Source organism: Hippocampus guttulatus, chromosome 19 (assembly GCF_054856545.1).
Source record: "Hippocampus guttulatus isolate MCC_2025c chromosome 19, RoL_Hgut_1.0, whole genome shotgun sequence".
NCBI lineage: Eukaryota > Metazoa > Chordata > Actinopteri > Syngnathiformes > Syngnathidae > Hippocampus > Hippocampus guttulatus.
The window spans coordinates 10,614,624-10,639,338 of NC_141279.1; the positions used below are offsets into that span (position 1 = coordinate 10,614,624).

Genomic DNA, 24,715 nt, shown 5'->3' on the forward strand with positions numbered 1-24,715 from the left:
CCGGGAGAGTGCCTCTACATTGGCATATTGAGGTGGTGATCCACCTTTTTAAGAAAGGGAACCGGGGAGTGTGTTCCACCGACAGAGAAATCACACTCTTCAGTATCTCTGGTAAGCTCTATTTTTGGGTGCTAGAAAAGAAGGATCCGTCGGGAGGTCGAAAATCTGATTCAAGAGGAGCAATGTGGTTTTATTCCTAGCCGGGGAGCAGTGGACCAGCTCTACACCCTCAGCAGAATCCTCGAGGTTCCATGGAAGTTCGCCCAACCAGTCTGCATGTGGACTTGGAGAAGGCATTTCATCATATCCCTCTGGGAAGTCTATGAGGGTGCTTCGGGAGTACAAGGTCCCAAACCCCCTGGCAAGAGCAGTTCGGTCCCTGTACCACTGATGTCAGTTTGGTCCACATTGTTGGCAGTAAATCGTATTTGGTTCCAGTCCACTTTGTCACAGATCCTGTTAATAACATATATGAATAGAATTTCTAGATGCAGTCAAGGCATTGAGGGGGTCTGATTTGGTTTACCTCATTGCATCTCTACTTTTTACAGATGATATGGTACTGTTGGCTTCTACAAGCCGTGCTCAGCAGAGCACGGCTCTCCTCTCTGAGCTGAAAGAAGAAGCCCGCAAGAGGCCCTGGGAATGATGCAGAACATGTTGGAGAGACTGTTTTTTGTTTTTTGCTGAGAATAAAATGCAAACTGCTGTTTGTGTTGGTTGAAGGCATACATAGCAAGCCTTGTGGGCCTTTATTATCCTTTTTTGGTTTGTTATTAATAATTCTGGGTTTGTTAGTTTATTTGTTTCTAAAGCAGTATTATTCATTATTTGCATTCACTTACCTCCTTATTTATTCATTCGTTTGGCACGATGCAAAAATGACAAGAGATTAATTTTTAGCGTTTTCATGATAGATATTGTCATATCGCCTGGCTCTTGCTCCAACTATTTCGGTTTTATCCGAGTTATTCCTTAATAAACCAAGATGGCAGTGTCCAAGTGTGTAGTTATGCCAAATGTAGGAAATCAATTCTACATTTATCCTTGGTCTATGAAAATTGGGAGGCATATGAAACAGCCGAAAATCTACAAAAAAGTCTCTTGGAGCCCCAATCTAAATCTAACAGGAAATTCATCATTTTTAATTTCCTTTCAAATGATCTCCCCGCCCCATTTTAAAGAGGCCATATTTTATCGAACTCCTCAAAGAGATTTAATCTGATGTACTAGGATGTTCGAAAGATTTTGAAAACAAAGATACCAAATGCTTTTTTATTTCGGCGTAACTCACAAGATGTTTCTTCTTCAGAAAAAAAGTAAAAAGTGTGTTTTTTCTTTGCTATCAGTGAATAGAGCACTTAGTTAAAAGACTATGGGCCTGTTTGGGATGTTGTTCTGTTACTGCTTCCTACTGGGGGAAGGAAGGTACTTGGTGTCATTAGTTGCTGAGCTGTTTATTTAGCAGAGAAATAGCCTTGGGGAAAGAAGCTATTTAGGTGATGTGTGGTTCTTTTCCTGATGACCTAGCACCACCTTCCTGAGGGGGGCCTGCTGAAGAGATGATACACAGGGCGGGAGGCATCTGCAGCGATTTTATGGGCTCTTCTCCTTCCCTCGTTTCATCCTAGTTACTAAAGGACAGCTGCGACTGTCCATTCAGTCTCTCTGACAGGGGTATAATGCACTGCACCTTGTTTTTTGCACTGGCGGATGCTGAGGGAAACCACAGTGATAGATAATGAGAAATGTCTTTCCAGAAGCTGGATCAAACAGAGCTGGAGAGTTTCAGAATTTGCTTCAGAACGAACAGAATTCCTGAATCGCAAAGCAGAGCCAGTACATTAGCACACTAGACCAGAGGTCCCCCACGGACCGGTTTCATGTCAGACAATATTTTCAGGGACGGCCTTTAAGGCCAGATAGATACAACAATATAATATGATATGACCTGCATAAAAAGTGTGGTACTGTATTTTCGAAACATAATAATAAACACGAATCATGACACGAGGAACGTCCTATCTGGCCACAACATTCTCTGGTCGCTATGGTAACGTTTAAACATGCCTTCAAAATAAGATACGGCGCAAATAAAAAGTGCATGAAAAATACGACTCACCATTGCCGCTTATTATGCAGAGTACCGTATTTTCACGACTATAAGGCGCCATTAAAAGTCTAAAATTTTCTCCAAAATGGACAGGACGCCTTATGATGCGGAGCGTTTTGTCTATGCGCTGAGTTCCAAAACCTGACTGACAGCCGACACGCTGTTTAGAGAAAAGGCGGAAGTGACTGTGGACAGGCATGCGGCAAAGAAGTCGGCCAATCAGTGAAGGGTGGGCGTGTGTATATACATATATGGAGAGAGAGAGAGAAAAGGCAGACGTGAGTGACAGGCATGCGGGGAAGAAGTCTGCCAATGAGTGAAGGGTGGGCGTGTAAGTGGACGCTAAAGGGACGCTACAAGCAGGTACCAACACCTGTATAGAGTGTGGCTATGTGCATTGTTGCAAAACAACTTCGGTTTTGGTTTCTAAGAACCCCCGAAAATAAATTCTACAAAGAGACACGCCTACGAAGCTCAGTTCAAACTTCAAGCCATCGGTTATGCTTTTGGCATGCGTGCCCATCTCACAGCAGCGGTGAAAAACCAAGTCAAGCAAATGAACTCTGAGCTTGCCGTTATTCCCAGAGGCTTGACTAAAGAACTCCAACCTCTGGACATCGGCATCAACCGGGCGTTCAAAGTAAAGTTGCGAGCGGCATGGGAACAATGAATGATCGATGGCAAACACAACTTTACAAAGAGTGAGAGGCAGCGCCGGGCGAGTTACGCCACAATTTGCGAATGGATTGTGGCTGCTTGGACGAACGTGTCTGCTTGCACTGTTGTTCGAGTTTTTGGCAAAGCCGGCATCATTTCTGTGGAGCCACATGGCAATGAGAGTGACTGACAACGAGAGGGAACACTGCGTTTTTGATGGATTACCGGTACTTGCACAATTGTTCAATTCTGATACAGAGGATGAGGACTTTGATGGATTTCTGGGTGATGATTGATCGAAAAATGTGAGTACATTGTACGATGGCTAAATAAAATACAACGGAACTCAGTTTTCCGTTGCCTTTTTAAAAACGTGTTTTTAGCTTGTATCTGTATGTCTTGGCATGCTACCGTATGCTACAAGCTAATGTGTTTTTAGCATGCGCGCATGCATGCCGTATGTTTAAGCTGGCGTATGTTTTACCACTTTAAAATTGCGCCCAATAATACAGTGCGTTTTGTCTATGTGTAAAATACAGAAATAGCACCCATTAATGAGACTGCGCCCAACCATACGGTGCGTCGAATGGTCGTGAAAATACGGTAGGCTTGGTGCATGTGAATCTCCCGTTGAGATAAAGCCGTATTTGAAATAGGACTCCTGATACTGTCGATTAAATGTAGCCTTCTCTTTCTTGAAAGTCGTAGGCTCCTCTTCTGTCTCCTGGCTAGGCCTTTTTCCCCTTCCCGAAAAAACTTTTCAAAGATTTTTTTTAATTTTTTATTATGCAGTAACATGATTGAGAAGAACATCAAGAGTGACATACTGTAGACCAGGCATGTCCAGCTCCAGGCCTGGAGGGCCACTGTCCTGCCTGTTTTCCAGCTCACCTGATTCAGATGATCAGCTCATCAGCCAGCTCTGAAGCAGCATTAGAACATTCCTGATTATTTGAATTAGGTGTGTTGCTCTTGGGAGAGCTGGAAAACAGGCAGGACAGCGGCCCTCGAGGACCGACTTTGGACACCCCTGCTGTAGACTGATATAACAGAGAATTCTGTATTTTTTCAAAATAAAACATCTTTCAGATTCCGAAATGAATAAAATGGAATGAATGTAAGTTATGTATTCTTTGTCCGCGGCCCGGCGGTTGGGGACCCCTGCACTAGACAATGATTTTATTTCACCAAGGGAGCGCCACAAGATGAGCAAATGTTCACGTACATAAAACAAAACAACATCAGAAAAGACCAACGCAAAGGGAATTAGAACTATGAAAACAAAAAATCTAAACTATACAAGAACAGATGCAAGTTTGAAAAAGACAAGAACCACATGGCGTGTAAGGAAAAAAATGAAGTGAGAAATAGCAAAGTTAGTGGGGGGGAAGCACACGATTGAACTAGGGTAGGCGTTGGCAACCCAAAATGTTGAAAGAGCCATATTGGAGAAAAAAAACTAAAAACAAATGTCTGGAGCTGCAAAAAAATAAAAGCCTTATATAAGCTTTACAATGAAGGCAACAAATGCTGTATGGATCTATATTAGCTATATTAGCCTACTATCAAAATGACTAAGTTGGCTAGAAATACACAATGAGCCTTCATGATTAAATGTTTTATTTCCCCCTGCAGTGCATCGGGAGAGCAGGGGTGCCCAACCTTTTTTGACCGAAGATCTACTTTTAGATCAACAAAGCTCCCGCGATTGACCCGTTCCCGCACACGCGCACATACGGACGCATTCCATAATGAGCAACAGCCATAACGGCCCCTAAGATGAACGAGGCATGGGACACACTTTTGCAGCGTTAACTATCGTAGCTCACGTGTACCATTTAAAAATGCTTCTCTCGGCCCTCCAGATTGCCATCCGTTGCCAGTACCCTCGGTGAATTGTACATGAAACACTGGGGTTTTTTTGTTTTTTTTAACAACAGCCACCTCTCTGACAGGCCCATTGGATGATTTAAAAGTGAAAAAAATGCATAAAAGACACGGAATGAATATTTTTAATAAGGTGCAATTCATGGGAGTATCCGCTTGAACCGTTTATTAAATTTCAACATTTTCCTAATGTTCTTGTGCTTCATTAAACCAAAACAAAGGAAATACATTATTTTGGTTAGTTATAGCAGAGTATGGTATAATTTTAATGGTCCGGCCCACTTTACATCGACCGAGGCCGTACGTGGCCCACAATGTGAAATGAGTTTGACACCCCTGGTCTTGAGCATGTTCAGCTCCAGGTTGTGTTGGCTGCACCGGAGTGGCAGCTTCTCCACTTCTTGTCGGTACGCAGACTCGTCTCCATCTTTGATGAGGCCGATGACTGTGGTGTCGTGTGCAAACTTTATGAGTTGGATGGCTGGGTGAGTTTAGGTGCAGTCATTCACTTAGAAGGAGAACAGCAGCGGAGAGAGGACTCATCCTTGGGGGGGCCCCAGTGCTGATGGTGCGTGTAGATGATGTGTGGCCTTCCCAGCCTCACCTGTTGTGGCCTGCCTGTGAGGAAGCTAATGATCCACTGGCAAATCATAGCAGAAACACTGAGCTGGAGGAGCTTGGAGGAGAAGAGTGATGGTGTTGAACGCACAGTCCACAAACAGGATCCTTGCGTAGGTCCCTGTGCCGTTGAGGTCCTCCAGGGTGTAGTGCAGCCCCATGTTTACTGCCTCATCCACTGACCTGTTTGCCCGGTAGGCAAAGTGCACGGGGGGTACAGCGGGGGTCTGTTGATGTTCTTTAGGTGGTCCAGCACAAAGGCGTTCAAAGGACTTTATGGTCATCCAGTTGTATGACAAGACTAATCAGCTCCTCCAGCCCGACAGTTTCATCTTGCAATGCCAGTTCATCTTTTACTCTTTTACTAATGCTCTGATGAAAAACACTCCAAAAATCCCGCTCATCAAAAATGCTCTCTGCAGCCAAAATGCAAAGATAAACACAACGATAGCTGTGAGCGTCAATAAAGGACCCTTACAGCACTGTTGGGTCCTGGCACATTGGAATTTGACATTTTTGAAAATAGTTCAATTTAACCTCCAACATAAGGAATTTTTTGTGTTGTTCAAAACAAGACAATCTCCTTGTTTTGTATCCCGTTCTACTTTGTAGTTTCACTGCGGTTGACTTGGCACAAGCAGAACCAGAATTTTCTTTGTGGTCTGGCCTTTTTAGTGGAGACAGCTTATCGGTTCCGAGGAGCTGCAGGAAGTCAACTGTTCACATGTCCAGAGGTTGTTGCGAAGGGGATTTTTTTGGGTTGCTAGCCCAAATGATCCCCACCACCATTAGATGCACGGCCAGTAAATGGTAAAAATATAAATAATTGCAAATATTATATATTTTATTGTTGCAGTGTGGAGTGCAGAATAACTTTATTCACCTTTAGATCAACACAAGGGGGATCTCTTGCGCTGCTAGATGCACAATCTGTCTTTTTCTTTTTTTTTTTTTTGTCATTGTTGCGACAGTGTCATTTCGCCATTTCTTCATCCCTCCCACACACACACAACCTGGCCACATTTACTCAGCTGTTTCTCAAACACACACCCGCGCACACTCACGCAAGCACACACACACACACACACACACACGCACGCACACAACTTACATTTAGAGCTGTCATTTATTCCTGACTTTTCAGAATCTAATTTACTGAATAAATGAAAGGGGCAGCAGTGGTTTTAGTAGAGCTGACTGGACCAAATGTCAGTTTTTTTGTTTTCGTGTTTTTTTTTTGTTTTGTTTTTTCAGCAGCAGTAGTGCCGATAAAGAATGACAATGAGCAAGTCTGACCACTGCACATAAAAGACGCATTTATTTGTCCACATCTACAAGATAAATAATCTGGACATATAAGTAATACTGTCAACTTTCAATCCATCGTCATACAAACTGATGAGGACACGAGAGTGTGTGTGTGTGTGTGTGTTGGGGATTGAAAGAGTTAAAAGCAAAACATGAGGCAAAATTTGAAAAGAAAGTAAAAATGGTCGACTTCCTATTGGGTTTAGAGGATGGGTGCCCGACCTTTTTTGACCGAAGAACTACTTTTCAAGCAGCCAACTTCACGCAAATGACCCGTTACCGCACATGTGCACGTGCATTCACACGCACATATCCACACACACACAAATACCATGATGAGAAACAGCCATAATAGACCCAAACATGAAGAAAAAGAGAGAAAAATAAACTTGATACAAGGCAAGATGGACTTTGTAAAAAGGAAATCACTGCTTACCTTAGTGCAGTGCTTCTCAATTATTTTTTGCCATGCCCCCCCAGGAAGAAGAAAACATCTCGCTACCCCCCCCCCCCCCGCGCGACTATAAATAGTATATTTGTCTAGAAAATTGTTATAAGTACACCTTTGCATAACACTGTATCCTTATTAACGTATAAGAGAATAAAAAAGAAAGAAATATGGACAACAAAGAATAGCTTTAGTAACTGTAACAGAAAACATTTTAAGTGCATCTGAAATTCAAAAATCAAATCAAATCCTTACTTAAACTATTAACATGTTTTGACTGACCATGTCAAAGCATACGATTCTGAAAAGTAAAATTACATAAAATCAATAAATAATTCAAACTGATCACCAACTTTAATTCAGGAGCACAATATGAGCACCTGCAAAACAAAAATATATAAAATAATTTGTGCTGATTTTTTTTTTAATCAAAGATGATGTCTGGATTAATGGCTACGAGTAGCAGTCACAAAGCGGGATGATTGTTGGCAATATTCGGCATGTTTTCGCTGAAAAAAACTCAAGCGGCTGATCAGCGTGATTGGGGTGAAATGTCTGTGTTAAGTGACACCTTAATTTATTTGGCTTCATGCTGTCCGCTGCCAACATTTTTAGGCACAGAAGGTACACTGGTCTTTCCTCGTCTCCCACCGTAGTCACAGTGAAGCCAAGTGCGACATACGCTTCGTCATATTTCCTCGTCTTAGCTTTCGGGAGACCTTCTCTTTTCTCTGTCTCTCTCTGCCTTTTGACTTTGTGTCTGCACGTCATACTCATACTCTGAGCTGTGTGCAAAGCGCGCATGCTCAGTGCAAACAAAACAACGAGCGAATGCTCCCTGCGTACACTCTGCCAACGAGAGTGTCACTGCCCCCTAATGTAGTGGAGGTGCAATTGCACTTTATTCTAGGACAGTAAAAAAAAAATCAAAATAAAAAGCATGTTCCTCAAGGTCAAACGCGCCCCACGGCACCTCGCCCCCCCCCCCCCCCCGGGGGGGTGGGACACTATTTGAGAAGCACTGCCTTAGTGACACACCTGACACAGAGAAGCAGGCACACCGTTTTGGAGCATGTTAGGTGCAGAAACCACACGATTGTAGCTTGCATGTACCGTTTTAAAATGCTGCTCCTGGCGCTCCAGAATCCCATTCTTTGACAATGCCATGGGTGAATTGCAGATCAAACACACTTGAAATACGAATAAATAAAAAATAGATATAACTCAACAGCTCTGATCACTAGCTGCAATTCCAAACTGCTGACCACGAACAACTTAACGGTGATGCTGGTCATGCTCAGTATGTTAAGGGTGCCCTACTTTAAAAAAAATGTTTTCAATACTTTGTGTACGTGACATTGATAGGATGCAGTGTACACTGACACAAAAATTTATAATAACTGCAACGCACAGATACGTAAATGTTTTTTCCCCCATTACTCCTTGTACTCCTCCCTGTCGACCTGGGACCTGTCTGCGGACTGCAGGTCAACCGCGATCAACTACTTGGGCACTCCTGGTTTAGAGTATGGCTCCAGGAGACCTATTTCTTGTCTTGGCCTGCAATTTATGCCTCCAGTGGCAGCAGGTGGAGTTTTCGCTAAGGATGCGCTATAAATCTCATCCTCCTTCCTGCCCTCACTTGTGAACAATACTCCCAAGATACTTGAACTGCCCTTATCAGGGGGTTCTGTACTCCATACTCCCGAACCACCCCGGCAACAGAACTCCCCGAGGGACACGGTTGAACACCTTTTCCAAGTCCACAAAACACATGTTGACTTTTTAGTCTCCCCTGCACCCTCAAGAACCCTGCCGAAGGTGTAGGGCTGGCCCACTGTTCCACCACCGGGATTAAAACACTGCTCCTCCTTCCATCCATCCATCCATCCATCCATTTTCTGATCCGCGTTATCCTCACAAGAGTCGTGGGGTGGGTTGGAGCCTATCCTGGCTGTCTTTGGGCAGTAGGCAGGGTACAACCTGAACGGCTTGCCAGCCAATCGCAGGGAACACTTAGATAAACCACCAGCCGCGCTCACACTCATGCCGAGGGACAATTTAGAGTGTTCTATTAACCTGCCACACGTGATTTTGGAATGTGGGAGGAAACCAGAGTACCCAGAGAAAACCCACACAGGCAAACTCCACACAGGAAGGCCGGAGCCAGAATTGAACCCTACACCTCTGCACTGTAAGACCGACGTGCTAACCAGTAGACCACCGGGCCGCCCACACTGCTCCTCCTAAATCTGAGAGTCGACTTTCCAACGGACCCTCCCCTCCAAAGCCCCTGAATAGACCTTACCAAGGCGGCTGAGGAGTGTGACTCTTCTGTAATTGGAACACACAGTCCGGTCCGCCTTTTTGAAAAGACGGACCACCACCCCGTCTGCCAAACAAGATGCAATGTATCGGATGTCCATGCGATGTTGTAGAGGGGTGTCGGACAGCTCTACAACATCCAGAGCCTTTAGGAACTCCGGGGAGATCTCATCCACCCCTGGGGCTTTCCTACCGAGGACCTTTTTAACCTTCCTCAGTTACTTCAACCCCAAAGATGGGATAGCCCACCTCAGAGTCTCCAGGGTCTGTTTTCTTAAAGGAAGGTGTGTCAATGGAATTGAGGGAGTCTTCAAAGTGTTCTCCCCACTGACTCACAACATGCCAAGTCTGGGTCAGCAGCGCTCCATCTCCACTATCCTTGCCAAAGTGCTCCCACGCCCCAATTTTTGACTTGGCGACCGCCGAAGATGCATTCCACTTGGCCAGCCGGTATCTGTCAGCTGCCTCTGGGGTCCCACAGGCCAAAAATGCTCGATAGGACTGTTTCTTCAGCTTGACAGTATCCCTTACTGTCGGAGTCCACCAGTGAGTATGAGGATTGCTTGTAGAACAACTACCGACCACCTTTCGGCCACAGCTGCTTCAACAATGGAGGCATGGAACAAGGTCCACTTGGACTCAATGTCCCCTCCCTCCCTAATTACGTGGGCAAAGTTCTGCTGGGTGTGGGAAACTCTTTCTGACGGGATTCTGCCAGACATTCACAGCAAACCCTCACAATCTGTTTGGCTTTGCCAGGTCGGACTGGCATCTTCCCCCATCATTGGAGCCAACACACCACCAGGTGTTGATCATTTGACAGCTGCGCCCCTCTCTTCACCCATCCATCCATCCATCGATTTTCTACCACTTATCCGGGATCGGGTCACAGGAGCAACGGCTTTAGCAGGGAAGCCAAGACTTCCCTCTCCCCAGCCACTTGTTCCAGCTCTTCCCGGGGGATCCTGAGGCATTCCCCGGCAAGCTGTGAGACGTAGTCTCTCCAGCGTGCCCTGGGTCGTCCCCAAGGCCTCCTGCCGGTGGGACATGCCCTGAAAACCTCACCAGGGAGGCGTCCAGGAGGCATCCTAATCAAATGCCCGAGCCACCTCCTTTGACTCCTCTTGATGTCGAGGAGAAGCGCCTCGACTCAGAGTCCCTCCCAGATGGTCAAGCTTCTCACCTTATCTCTAAGGGAGAGCCCAGACACCCTGCAGAGAAAACTCATTTTGGCCGCTTGCATCTGCCTCTCTCTTCACCCGAGTGTCCAAAACATGCTGCCCTAAACCCGATGCCACAACTACATATGACTATCCATATGTGCACTTGGCACCAGGACACCCTTGGCCGCAGTTTTATCATTTTCCACAGACTATCATCAAAGATTAATAAACCTTTTGGAACTTTGGATCAAATAAAAGCAGAATTGGCTGTACACAGATTTGTACAAGAAACGTACAGCTTGTATTTCTTACAGCTGATTTAAATTACCCCGTACCACTGAAAAACAGTTTTCCATAGAGTCAGTTTTGAGGGGTAAAAAGGATATGTGCAAATAAAATGAAGACTTTGATAGCGATTTTAACACAATGAGGATGAATTTTGAACAAAGGGGCTATAGAAAATTTATTCCAAATGATGATGTCAACAAAATAAAATGCAAATCGAGGTTGGATCTTCTGAGGGCTAACCCAATTATAAAGCCAAGCAATTGTACAATGTTCTTGACAGTCTATTCAAAAGGCACTGAAAAATTGAAGAACATTATCATTAATCATTGCCTTATTTTACAATCTGTCGCACGTTTCAATGACATTTTTGAGGAGCACCCTTTGGTAGTGTACAAATGAGAAAGGAATCTCAGAGATAAGATGGGTACATTCTGTTGTGGCAGTTACAGTCAATGTATCTATACCTATCGCTGTGACAGCTTTACAAATCCTCTTAGAGGTAAAAAATAAAATTCCCATCAGAGGCACCATATCTCATAATACATCATCAGTTACCAATTATCCTATCGAGAAGATAGCACTGGATCCACATTTTAAGACCTTAACTCGTCATGGACTAATATTGACTTTGACCTGAAATGGTTGGTGTCATTGGTTATGTCGATTGTATTACATTTGTACATAGTCATTGTATGTAAATGTATAAGACTGGGTGTATCCATATACAATATATGTATCGTCTTTCTAAATATTTTAAGATATTTTGGATCTTCTAGAATGGGCACTTGCTGCTCTGGGTGTGGCCTCCAGATTGATTGGTTCCTCCCACTCTTATGGAGGTCATTATGACCACCTGAGCTGATTCACTTCACATGCTGTGGCTTATAGAAAAATAAAATTGATGTGATGAAGGCAACTTTTTCATCTGCTATTAACCATATTTATCATGTCATACATGTGGCTGAAATAGCAAAGCATGTGGTAAAAATGTAAATGAGTGGTACATCCTGTACAGGGCACATTTAAGTGAATGTTAGCGAGCCCCACCTTTCAATAAATACACACTTTCCCTTATTTACTTCCCACCTCCTCTTTCTGAACCATTACGTAACTTCCTTGATTGACACAGGGTTTAAAAAAAAGCAGTGTAGTCCAACGTCGAGTATGGGAAGCCTCAGTACTCAATACAGGCTCAGATAGTTCAACTTACACCGCGCCCATACATCAAATCAAATTGAGTGAGCATCTCTCATTTTCTGTCATGGTGCAGCCCAAGTCAGGTTCGGAAGCATTGCACAATGTGTGGCACCCCTTTGAAAATCATCAACTACGACGACAACAAACGCAAATGTCCAATGTCAGCAGTATCTGAATTACAATAATTTCTCTCACTGATGGATGGGGAATGCCCAGAGATGTGAATGTGAGTTCTCAATACTTATTTATTTGTGCCCTGTGATTGACTGGCACTCAGTCTAAGGTGTAAGACACCTCTCGCCCAAAGTCCGTTGTGGTTTAGCTCACGGGTGGCCCCGGAGTAAGCAATTACAAAATGGACGAATGAATGGGTATGTTTTACTTATTTGAATCTTACCTGGAACAAAGCTTCCCTGTACCACCTCCTTATATGCCCACCAGCCTTCATGAACTTTTAGTGGATTGTGCTGGGCTGTGAGATGAGAACAAACACAAAAATTAGAGAGCACAGTCTTGCACAAAATCGATTAATACGAAGACATATTGACGAGGGAGTTAGTGCTGTCAAGCTAATGTGGAGTTATTTTCTTGAGCAAAGTCATTTATCTTTTTATTTCAGATATTTCAGCATTTAAAAGGGATCATCCGGTCAAGATGGCCCATTTTCATGGAAAAACAATGTATTTTTTGATCAGGAAAATTATATCAGCTTGCATTTACAGTATTATCAATTTGTTGTGGATCACAACAACCCCACCCCCCTCCCCCACGAGCCGTCACCTTATCATGGTGGTGGGGTTTTGTGTGTCCCAATGATCTTGGGAGCTAGGTTGTCTGGGGTTTTTGGCAGGGTATCCCATGGCAAATAGAGGGACCAGACTCGAAAGACCCCTAGGTTGAGTCATAATAATGAAGGTGTTTTTCCTTGTCCTGACACAGATGAGCTGGGTATGTGAGGTTGAGAAGTTCCAACAAGACAAAGTCGAGCTCGCTTCAACGCATAGCTTGGGCTCTAGTACCAGTCATCTCCCCTCGGTAGTTGTCCACGAAGAGAGGCGTTGATCAGGTGTGGGCATGCTTTTTGTCCCCCAGCTTGGTGCCTGTACATTGGGGTTCACCCCAGTGGACAAGAGGGTAGCCCTCCTCTTCCTTTGGGTGGGAGTATGGGTTGAAACTGTTGTTTGCGCCTATGCATCAAATAACAGTTCCGATTACCCACCCTTTTTGGAGTCTTTGGGGAGTGAGCAAGAACTCCCGCGGGGACTCCATTGTTTTGCTTGTGGACTTCAATACCCACCAATAACAGTGAGGCCTAGGAAGGCGTGATTAGGAGGAATGCCCCACCTGGTCAGAACCCAAGTGGTGTTGGACTTCTGCGCTCATCACGGATTGTCCATAGTGAACACGTTCAAACAAAAGGGTGTCCATACATGCACTTGGTACCAGAACCCACCTTAGATGACGCGAACTGGCGAACTCATTTCTTATTTTATGTGCAGCAATCCCGAATCAAAGCCAAGAAAGTGACTGAGAAAACATTAAGATAATATAAGAAAACCTTTATTAGTCTCGCAATGGAGAAATTCCCAATTCACAGCAGCAAAGTTATGAAAGGAAGAAGTAGAACAACAAAATATAGGAGCTGCTGGAAAGGCAGCCACTCTCGCGGCGCCATTTTGAAGTCAAAATAACAAAAGTAACACAACACAACACATAGGACACAGACAGTCATGCAATCTTCACCAATTTTCTGCATACACTTTGTTGTCTGAAGCAGTTATAGATGAAAGAGGAGAGGATCAAAGTGTCCTTTCACCAGTGGATCAGAGACGTCATGCTGAAAATGGGCACACGTCTGCTACAAGCTAAGTTTTGAAAGCAAACACGAAGCTGTAGCGTCCATTGACGAAAAGAGATGAGTTCACTTCTCCTGTCCCACGCAATCCGCTTCAAACTCCAAGCCGCGACTCCCAGTTCCAAATCCGCATCGGCGCTCCGCGCTAACGCTCCTTTCTTCTCATCGTCGGCTCCTCAAGACTTACATCCATCCAGCCGCAGATCGTTCAACAGCACCGATCTCTCCGCTGAACAAAGCGGGGCTGTGAAAAATGCTGCCCATTCCAGGCGCAAGACACAAGCGCCCCGGGACTGTCCAGCAACGACAGTCAAATGGCGCCGACATTCCTCACAGTCAAAAACAGTGCTGGTATACCCATGCTGCCGAGAAGGCGCAACCACCGAGCACAGAGTGTCCTCTTTGATGAATGTCGTGGCCAAAAAATGCTGAAAAAAGTCCACATCAGGTCCACACGACGTAACAACAAACACAAAGTGACAAAACAAACACAAAAACAACAAAAAAAGCAAGGCTCATGAGAGCAATTGCCGAGGGCTGCCTACTCGGGCGCCATCTTGACTTCAATAATCAATTAAAGCTACAGAACGACTTACTGCACTTACAAGAGGCCAAGGGTCTCCAGTAATGCATGCAAAATTTAACTCATTCACTCCCAAAGACATTTTTAAAAGTCTTTTCAGACTTGGTCCAGAATTGCCTGGTACTGAATGAGTTTTAAAAAGGGGAGAAAATGGGTAAATCTAATCAAATGGGAATCAGCGTCTCTAAACAGGCTCCACCATGGCTGACCCCACCTCCACCTAAGCTCCAGGCCCACAAGGCGAGGCAAAGACAGCATGGCTGTGGGGGGAGGTGGGCGTGGAAGGGGAGGTCTTTGGAACCAAGCTGGCTGTTTCATTTGTGGTGACGTAAACCATTGGACACTGGAATGCCCACACCGTCTGCATCTGCCTGTTGAACAATCAGACTATGATCAACAAGCTCTGACTCCTCCTCTTCACCGAAAGACTGTCATGAACCTTAATATGCTGGACCACGACTTGCTTGTCAAAGCAGACGCCTCCATTTTTTGCTGCCCAGATGGACTGAAGGTCATACTGCCGAATGAACAATTCTTCACCACCACAAATAATGAGGAAGATTGCACCTCCCAGTGTCTGTTGACACAAAGCTGACTGTTGCTAAAGTCAGTAGATGATCCACCACTGAACTCTGTCATACATCAGTAACAGCCTGGGTCTCCTTGGTGCTTCCCCATACGACCCTACCTTAGACTGCAGTTTGATGCTTGATTTTATGGTTGTGTCATTGAACTTGTATCTTAAACACTCATGTGAAAAGAGAGGCGGAGCTTTCAACAGATCATCACCTGGTGGTGTGTTGACTCTAATGGTAGGGGGAGATGCCGGTCCGACCTAACAGACCCAAATGTATTGTGAGGGTCTAGCAGAGTCTCATATTAGGAGTTTCCACTCCCACCTCCAGCAGAACTTTTTCAAAGGCACAGGGAAGGTGGGGGACGTTGAGTCTGAGGGGGCCATATTCCATGTCTCCATTGTCAAGGCAGCTGACCGGAGATGTGGCCGTAAGCATTTCTTCTTTTGGGGTGAAGGAAATAATGCAAAACAGGACATAAAAAAAAAAAAAAGAAATAAAATACATCTTTATTTATATAGTGCTTTCACAACAGCTCTAATAAAGCGCATTACAGAATACTTAACATAAAATAATGATACCACTGAACACACAACATAAAACATTGACAATATTTTGTTAAACATGGATCAGTGCAATGCTTTAGTGCAGAAAGAACCGGTCAGCCACAAAGGTACGTTTGCATGCAGACTATTTCCATTTATTACACTGTCGATACACTCCTTTTAAAAAAAAAATTATTTATTTTTTGCATTACTCATGACTCTTAGACTTTTGAAATACAGTTTGGGAGGATGACGACATAGCCAGTTATTTTACATTGCAATCATTGACATTTTAACAAATTAGTTATTTTGTGTACTTGAAAAGTAGGGATTTGGGAGATGCCCAACAGTGGCAATTCATTGTTATTCATAATATTCGGGTTGTTGTAATTGGTGATGTTCAAAATTCTGTTTTCTTGACAATCTGAAGGGCCCTCGCAGCCTGGGCCACATTGGGGTACTGGCACATTGAAATACAGGCCCATTGGCATTTATTATGATTATTTTTAATAACACAATAAACCTCTAACATTTTTTTGTGGTCAGTCCTGATGTGTGTGGAAGTTATGTAAGTTTTCACGCATGTTTGGATCCTTACCTGTTGCCAATCATTGCCCGTGAAGCCGTTTGACAGTCTTTTGTGAACAAGGGTTAAAATTACTAAATTAATTTTATTCTTGTATTTACTGTAGGCTTTTTCTCCTGTTTAAGTTTGGTTGGAACCAGACACAAACCCATGGGAAATAATCCCTCATAGACAATATCTGCAGCTGCACTGTGCATATATGATCGATTCATGAGCATAGCTTGCAAACCAAATGACTTGTCCAGGATTCACCGCTAGCGAAGAAACGCCACATTTTTTAATACTTTCAAAGAAAATATCTGGTGAGTTTTGGGAGGCATTTTTTGATCTTCCAAAACAACAGTTTTCTTGTCAAACAAGTGTGTCGCAATGGCAGCAGCATTGATGCACTGTAACACTTCAGGTAAACCCTTCAAAAGATGACACATTTTGAAAGGGTATCAAAAACTGATTTTCCCGTTAGGTTCGGGGTATGGCTTCCAGACAATTTTGTTTTTGCAGGGCACGGACTGTTCATTATGCCTGCCAATTCTCTGAGACATAGGTAAAACAGAACTGGGTAAAATACAGTCGATATAAAGGGTGCTATTGAGCCTTTTTCTAAACAGTACATCACCATGGTAACAACATTCAATGAAATAAAAAGCTTTGCTTTGACTTTTCATGCAGATTATCTTGAAATGATATATCCACAGTTTAAAGAGGAGGATTTCTTTAAAATGCGAACTCTCTTAAAGGCAAAAAATGGGGAAAAATATAAAAGAAAATTTAAAACTGTGGCCTTCCTGTTAGATTTGGCAAGAAATATTTTTAGGCTGTTAAATATCCCTCAAACTTTGCCTCAATCTAAAGTACAACTGGGGCTGCTTTGTTAAAACTTTCTGGGGCCGTAGATCGACCAGTAAATCTTCACCACGACAGACCGATACAGAGCCTGCATCACAGCAGACGCTTCACCGAACGGCCTGTCGATCTCACACTGCATCCTACCCTCACTCGCGAGCAAGACCCCAAGATAATTCTGCCCGATCTGGAGGGGGCACACTACCCTTTTCCTACTGAGGACCATGGTTTCAGATTTGGAGGTGCTGATCACGGCTTCAAAAAACCATTAGTAGCACATCATCTCCAAAAAGCAGAGGTGCAACACTGAGTGCACCGCAGCGGACGCCCTCAACGCCTGAAGTGCATTTCGAAATCCTGCCCATTTAGATTATGAACAGAACTGATGACAAAGCGTAGCCTTGGCAGAGTCCAACCCTCGCTGGAAACGAATCCAACTTACTGCTGGCAATACGAACCAAACTCCGACATCAAAAAACATCTTGAGTTTATGAAATACTATATGACGGGAGTGAGGCATCAGAATTTGTGTTTATTATTTCTTTCACCATAAAGAAGAAAGTCCAGACTAAATCCCCTGCACATGCTCCAAAAAAAAAATCCAAAACTAATGACGACTGAAAGTGTCCTTTTTTACATTTTAACGTACAGCACCGAGCACATTGAATGAATCCAGCTGAAAAGTTGTCAGAAAAGCCTGAAACCGTTTTTTAATACAGTATTTCACAAGTGCACATAAGCAATGGACCACAAATGAAACAGGCTGAAAGCAAACGTCCTTGCGAACAATGGAAAACTGTGAAAACTCCTCATCAGTTAAACACAGTGTGCACACGCTTAAGGAGGATTGCATACACGCTTATCAGTTAAAGCAAGGACGCACACACCTGCTTTGAACAAGCAGACGCATTTTTTGAAGAACTGAAATGAGAAATATACTTTTTTTTACTCCTGCAATACTACGTTGTACCGAGCTCATGTGCGTAACCCGTAGAATGGGGCGGGTCTTGTTCCGACTGAACATGCCCAGATTTGTACTAAGGAGGGCGGGGTATTGTCGTATTACAACCGCAAGTACTTCGTCATTGGAAGTCCAAATATGGTCGGGGGGTGACGGGTTTGGTCATAGAGTGGGGTAAAGTGTTCCGGCATTTGCTGTACAAATATGGTAAAGGGGCGGGACCATAATAATTACATCATTCGGAACGTTTCTGGACTTGTTCCATCATAGAGTGGGGTGGGCTTCATCAGGTGGCCAAATATGGGCAAAGGGTCGAGACCGGAATGCTGACCTGATCTGGGACATGTACGTACTAGTTTCCCAAGTGTCATGATGATGAAAGACATATATTAAAAATTCTCTTTTTTTGTGGATTTTGGATGGAAGAAAAGTGCACATTTCTTTCCATCCAAAACTGTTGTACTTTGTAGAATGCTAATTATTTCAGATGAGGTAATTGCAACCACCTGGGAGTGGCCAATTGTTGCTTGGACCTGATTGGCCTGAAGCTCGAGTGAACTCCCTTTATAAGAGGAATGAGGAAGTCACTGCGGGCCGGACAACTTGGAGAGCAGTGCTACACGTGGGCTGCTCAAAACTGGTCAACTGTCCCTCCTGAAAATAAAGAAAACTGGAAAATCTCCTTCTGGAATCCTGGCTGAATTGCCTTTTTATTCTTTTTTCACCTGGCCTGCTGTTTCGCCGCATAACACCAAGTATGTTGTCACAGGAGAGGTGATGTCAACAGATCCCCAAATGTGGGCGTGGGCGCGGGACTGGAAGGTTGACCTCATCTGGAACATCTGGACTTGTTCCCAAAGTATGACGCCATCGCAGAAGTCACGCAATCGTACGCCCAAGTATGGGCAAATGGGTGGGGTCGGATGTTTGAACGCACCCGGAGCCCTGTATATTCTCTTACGATGTTGGGAATAGAGAGCTGCTGGCCATTGCTCTCTGGTTGGAGGGTGCTAAGATGGCACACAGAGACAAGTAACCATCCGCACTCACTATCGCACCAAGGGACAATTTAGAATGTTCCATTAACCTGCCATGCATTTTTATGGAATGTGGGAGGAGACTAGAGTACCCAGAGAAAACCCACGCAGGCACGGGGTGAACATGCAAACTCCACACAGGAAGGCCGGGGCCAGTATCGAACCCTGCACCTCTGCACTGTGAGGCGGATGTGCTAAAGTGTCGACCCCAGGCCACCAACATTTATATTTGTATTTATTGATGTATTTTATTTAACATTTGTAAAATAAAAATAAAAGCTGACTATTTCACAGATTTCTCCTGTTGTGGTTTTTGGAATGTAACACCTGCGATAAATGAGGGTTCACTGTATGGCCTTCGAAGCCATACTGAAGGATGTGACGAATACAAAGCACATTATGTTGCAAAGGGCGGAACTGAAGATGATGATGAGGCATTTTCACCCTTCACATTGAAGACAGAGGGCTGTGAAGTAAAATCCAGCACAAGAGGATGAATGGCGTGGAAGTCACAGTCGTCACTTTACGGAGTGAAACAGTCCAGCATAAATAGGAACAAAATTATTCATGAATGTTTAACAAAAACAAATTTTGTGCAAAACCCAGCTGATGGTTGTGTTTCCACAAAAGCGAGCAGTGGTGAAAAAATGATCCTTGAAAATCGCTGTAAGCAATGAAAAACTATTGATGGGCATATAGGAAATGACAGCAAAATTCAAGATGAACGCGAAACACCACTAAGGTGTGGATTTGGAATAAAGTTACAAATGATAAAATATGTTGAAAAACTACTTAAAAGGTTCAACAGCCTTGAAGACAATCAAAGCACTGGCGCAAAAACAAAAAAATAGTAAAAAGTCAAAGGTGCAAACATATTGACCTGAAGTATCGCTTTATTAGGTCAACGTATTAATGATGGGAAAATTATTTTGGAGGACTGTCCAATCGCAACTCGCAATAAGGGTTAAGTTGAATACATTTGCCAAGTTCAAATTTGGAAAACAATGTGTTTCTACATTGGCACACTGTCTAAAAGAAAAAAAAGGGTTTCCAAATGTGTTTTGTGTGGTCAAGATGATGTGACAGCAAGTGGGGGTGTGAATCTGTTACGTTTCGGTTGAACCGAATAATGTTTTGGATCCCAAAAATTGTCGACTCCAGACAAGGACTCCATAACAAAAATGTGTACAAAAATCGCACCGACAAAATAGTAACATAAAGCGCTGGTCAAAACAAGGACCAGGGAGCACAAAACCTAAAAGCACTTGCACAAAAAGCAAGGAAGGAAAACAAACCTGAGACTACAAACGAAAAACAAAGTATCAAATACACACACGCAAAAGCCAATTCACAAGAAATAGTGATGGGTCCAGCGACACTGATGCGTCGACACATGTGTCGGGCTCACAGAGCAATCCACGTGTCGGTGCGTGTGCTGCTTCATTACATCACGTGACTGACACGTGAACTGCATCGACACAGTCTGGACTGAGTCCAGATTGCGTCACTCAGTGCAGGGGGCGTAGACGCAGCAAAAGCCTGCCACACAGTGTTTATAAGGAAGTGTGTCTGGCGACATAATGCCGCCTGCCGAAACAAGCCAGACATCACTCTCGCTCGCTCGCTTGTCGAAGTTCGTGGCACGAACTTCGTGCCTTGCCTATTATGCAGCAGAAACGCAAATTATCACCATTTTGATCTCCTGGATAATAGGGTATTTCAAATCTCCTTCTCTCACCAAGTGCCTCTCAGATTATTGACATGTGTTGTACCATTCTAATTCAAATTCATTTCAAGGTAACTCTTAGTTACTATTCACATTTTATTGCAGGTGAAATGTCAAATTTGCCAGGTCGAATTATCATATGCCAACAAAAGCACCTCCACCATGCTGAGGCATTATTGGGCAAAGCATGAGAATGAAGTTCCCGATACACCCAGGATTACGCCAGGTATACAGCCATTCTCTTATCTTTTCACGGTTGCTATGTTGATGATTAATTGGCAATCACTGATTGGCAATCAGTGAAAAACCACCTGCGTTGAGTCACAGACACTGCTTCCAGTTTGGAGTCTGAGTGTGTTAACCTTAGCAACACTTCTAGACCCCAGATTCAAATCACTTGGATTCCGCAGTTCCTCCAGGTGCACGGAGGCCCTATCCAGACTGCGGTCTGAGTGTGTGCGTGTCATCGGGCGCACAATCGAGGCCCAGCCCGGATCATCATCGCAGCCCTCTGCAACTACATCAGGCATGTTACTCAAATTACTAGTTTGTTATTGGAAACTGTTCTAAATGCCAATTTGTTGGGTTTTGTTTTTCAGGTGGCCTGTGGCAGCATCTGGATGATGAGGTGGGGAGACTGGGAAGAGGTGCAACAGCAGATGCAATATCTAAGGTCCAGCGATACCTGGCACAGGGGAATATTGCACGTGACCAAGACTCGCTGTTGTACTGGAAGGACCAACACACTTCTTTCCCAAACCTCTCCCACCTCGCAAAGGAGTTCCTTTGTACGTGTTTTCTCCACAGCAGGGGAAATTGCATGTAAAAAACGCAACAGACTGAAATTTAAAACACTGAGCATCTTATTTTTCTAAATAAAAATGTGTGAAGACAAAGCCCACAAGCATCCTCATTCACATGATTTTCACATTATTGAAACACAGTAACTCGCTTGCTGAGTTAAAAAACAAATTCAAGAGTAGTACAAGAAAACTACACAAATCAGAATTAAGCTGATAAAAATTGATACATTTATAAAATATAGTTATACATCAGAATTACATTAATAAACTTATTAATTATATTAATGAAATGCTGTAACCATTACGAATGAGAAAATATTTGAGAAAATCATCATAAATGTGCTCGAATGAGCATGTATATACAAACCGAAAGTTGTAAAAATAAATAAGTACAGGTAAAAGCATTGTTGATATGTAGACTTTTCCTTTTCATTTCTGTATTGAAAAATGATAAATTCATATATTATATAACAAGGGGTAGGACTAGATAAGGTTTTTTACTTCTTACTACTCCTTTGAACATATACAGTAATTGCGATGATGACTATTTTCTTCTTCTTTTTTATATCTAACTTCACTTTTTGCCAGTGTATTACTGTATTGTATATTTTATGTTCAATAAACAATAAACAAAAATTGAATGATACAATATGAATGCATGGATGTGAATGATTTTGTATACACTTCATCATCAAATCAGTCAGTTCAGTCTGTCGAGTTGGTTGGGTGCAGGGATTTTGAAGGTCCAGCAGGTGGCAGTGGTCAGCGACACAGTATCAGCACAGTATCAACACAGTGTGTTGGCATGCCTCATGAGGCGTTTGTCAAAAACAAAAAACATACTTACTAAACCAATGGTATCGAGAGATCATTAGCAAAAACGACGAGGTCCATACAAAGGTCTATGAGCAAGGAAAGCAGCAAGGCAAAACAATACTCCGACAACCCACTGACCGTTTGTGGGTCCTTAGAGAGTTCCTAAATTGCAAGATTGGCAGCAGGTGTGCAACCATCAAGTCCGCTCAGTCTGCCACCTGCTGGCAAGTCCAAGAACAGGAACATGACAAAAGCTATGTGGTCTTCAAATGGTGTATTGCATGTATACTGGATATTACATCAAGGGTACTTTGATTCTTGGTTGCTTAATATATTTTAAGTTCTCTCACATCTAATCCACACTGTCAGACGAGACAGGCTGTGTGTAGTTATTCCTCTGTTAATATAGCTAGATATGTTTTTTTTTTTTTATCCCATTTGCTGATCCGGACACGATACTACTGCTGCGTAGTACTACCCTGCCAACACCGGCGAAAATGGGGGCGACGGATGGGGTGGGGTTGGGGGGATATTACAACACCCTCGTCCCCATTATCATCTGAGCCCAGGCTGAGGTTTAGCGCCAACAGATTTGAACTGCGGTCAGGCCAGTCCCAATGCACACAGGCAGACATTGCAGGAAATTCTTCACAATTGATGTGCAGACCTTATTTAATACAAATGGGATATTACCCTCCGTTATTTATTATGTATATTGCTATGCAGATATTTTGATATTTCGATAAATAACCCCCCCCCCCCCTTCACTCATAATTATAGTCCATCATTTTTTTTAATAGAAGGATGTTCATATCATGATGAAGATCAGGAGCACGAGAGCCACGAACACATGAATGACTCACCTGTTATGCAGGCAATAAAACTGGCAGGGAAAATAATTAATAATCCCCCGAATATGTCCATCTTTTATCTTCATTACACGTTCACTAGAAAGATCCCAGACGTTCTTTCCTCCGAGGCTGAATCGTGCCGTAAATCCCATACAATATATTCCGCATCATCAAGTGGGTCATCAAAAGCCGTGATAAACCTGACGCATTGTCGGTATTAAATAATCACCAAAGCGAGGAGGAAATTCCAAGCAAAAAAAAAAACACGGATCCACTGTTCATGGTTTCCTCAGCACATCCATCCAGCTGCTGCCAATTGAACACGGCCGTGTTGTGTTTATGTCACCCTATTCGGTAAAAGATGTGAAGGCAGAAAAAAACGCAACGGTGGGAGGATCAGGTTATTTGGAGAGGTCTCAAAAGTCTATTGTAATGACAATATTTGTCTCTCATGAGTCTTCCCTGTAGCAAATCCCCAACGTCAAGTATGGATAGGCGACCCATTCACTTCCTATTGGCGTTGTCAAAATAAAAGCTGTTTCACGTACATTTGAGCGGCACCGACAGATGGACAGCACGACGTCCATCGCAACTAAGTGGGAAAATTAATTTGAATAAATGCGTTCGGGGATGTATCTTAGTAATTTTCTGACGACCTTAGAAAGCCAAGTTGAATAACAGACAGCAACATCGATGGCGCCGTCACCCAACATGCATGACAAAACAGCAGGATGCAGTGTAACGCGATGCAACGGATATGTGCGCAAGCAGAGATACAAAACGACGAGAACGAGCCTGAGCTCGGTGAGGACGAGTTTACAATGGGTGCGTCTCATCACTCTAATTGCACGTTCGACGCAGAAGGAGGTACAAATCGTGATGGGTTGATGATACCTCAAAGAGTGTATTGACACAAACCTTGTTAACACTGGTGGTCACTCAATAGTGATTTCTGCTGTAGATCTCAAATCATTGCAGGTCAACAAAATGAAAATAAGATGGACATGCATGCTGTAAACCAAACATTAGCTTGTGAAAATAACATTTCATCAGTTGCTGGTGTTTCATTTAAAATATGATCTCAATGCCCAAAGGAGGAAAAGATTGACCTTGTTTTTTTTTGTCAAAAGATTTTTAAAAAACCAAAAAAAAACTTCCAGACTTGTGAAAAATATCTATTACGTTTCATGAGTGGAAGCAAAGCAAAAAAATTAACAGGCACAGGTCCAGAACAGTTTAATCTTCATCTAACAAACCCACAACATGTTTTGTTCTTGATCTTGTAAAATATATTTGGCATTTGGTAAACAAATTTATGGTGCATTACCGCCAACGACCCGACAGGAGTGTGGAGCAGGCAGAAAAGTAAAAGAAAAATATATATGTATATATATATATATATATTCATTCATTAATTCATTCATTCTCCGAACCGCTTAATCCTCACTAGGGTCGCGGGGGGTGCTGGAGCCTATCCCAGCCGTCTTCGGGCAGTAAGCGGGGGACACCCTGAACCGGTTGCCAGCCAAT

General features: G+C 43.4%; 1 protein-coding gene across 1 annotated transcript in view; it reads right to left on the reverse strand.

Annotated features, from left to right (window-relative positions):
- Positions 1 to 23,665, reverse strand: part of LOC147190258 (carbonic anhydrase-related protein 10) — a 64,426-nt gene extending 40,761 nt beyond the window's left edge. Inside the window, exons 1-2 of the mRNA XM_086138424.1 lie at positions 23,198 to 23,665; positions 12,402 to 12,476 (exon numbers count right to left, since the gene is read on the reverse strand). Of these exons, the coding sequence (XP_085994550.1) occupies positions 12,402 to 12,476; positions 23,198 to 23,258 (136 nt within the window). The 5' untranslated portion in view covers positions 23,259 to 23,665. The remainder of the gene's footprint in view (positions 1 to 12,401; positions 12,477 to 23,197) is intronic.
- Between the last annotated feature and the right edge of the window lie 1,050 nt (positions 23,666 to 24,715).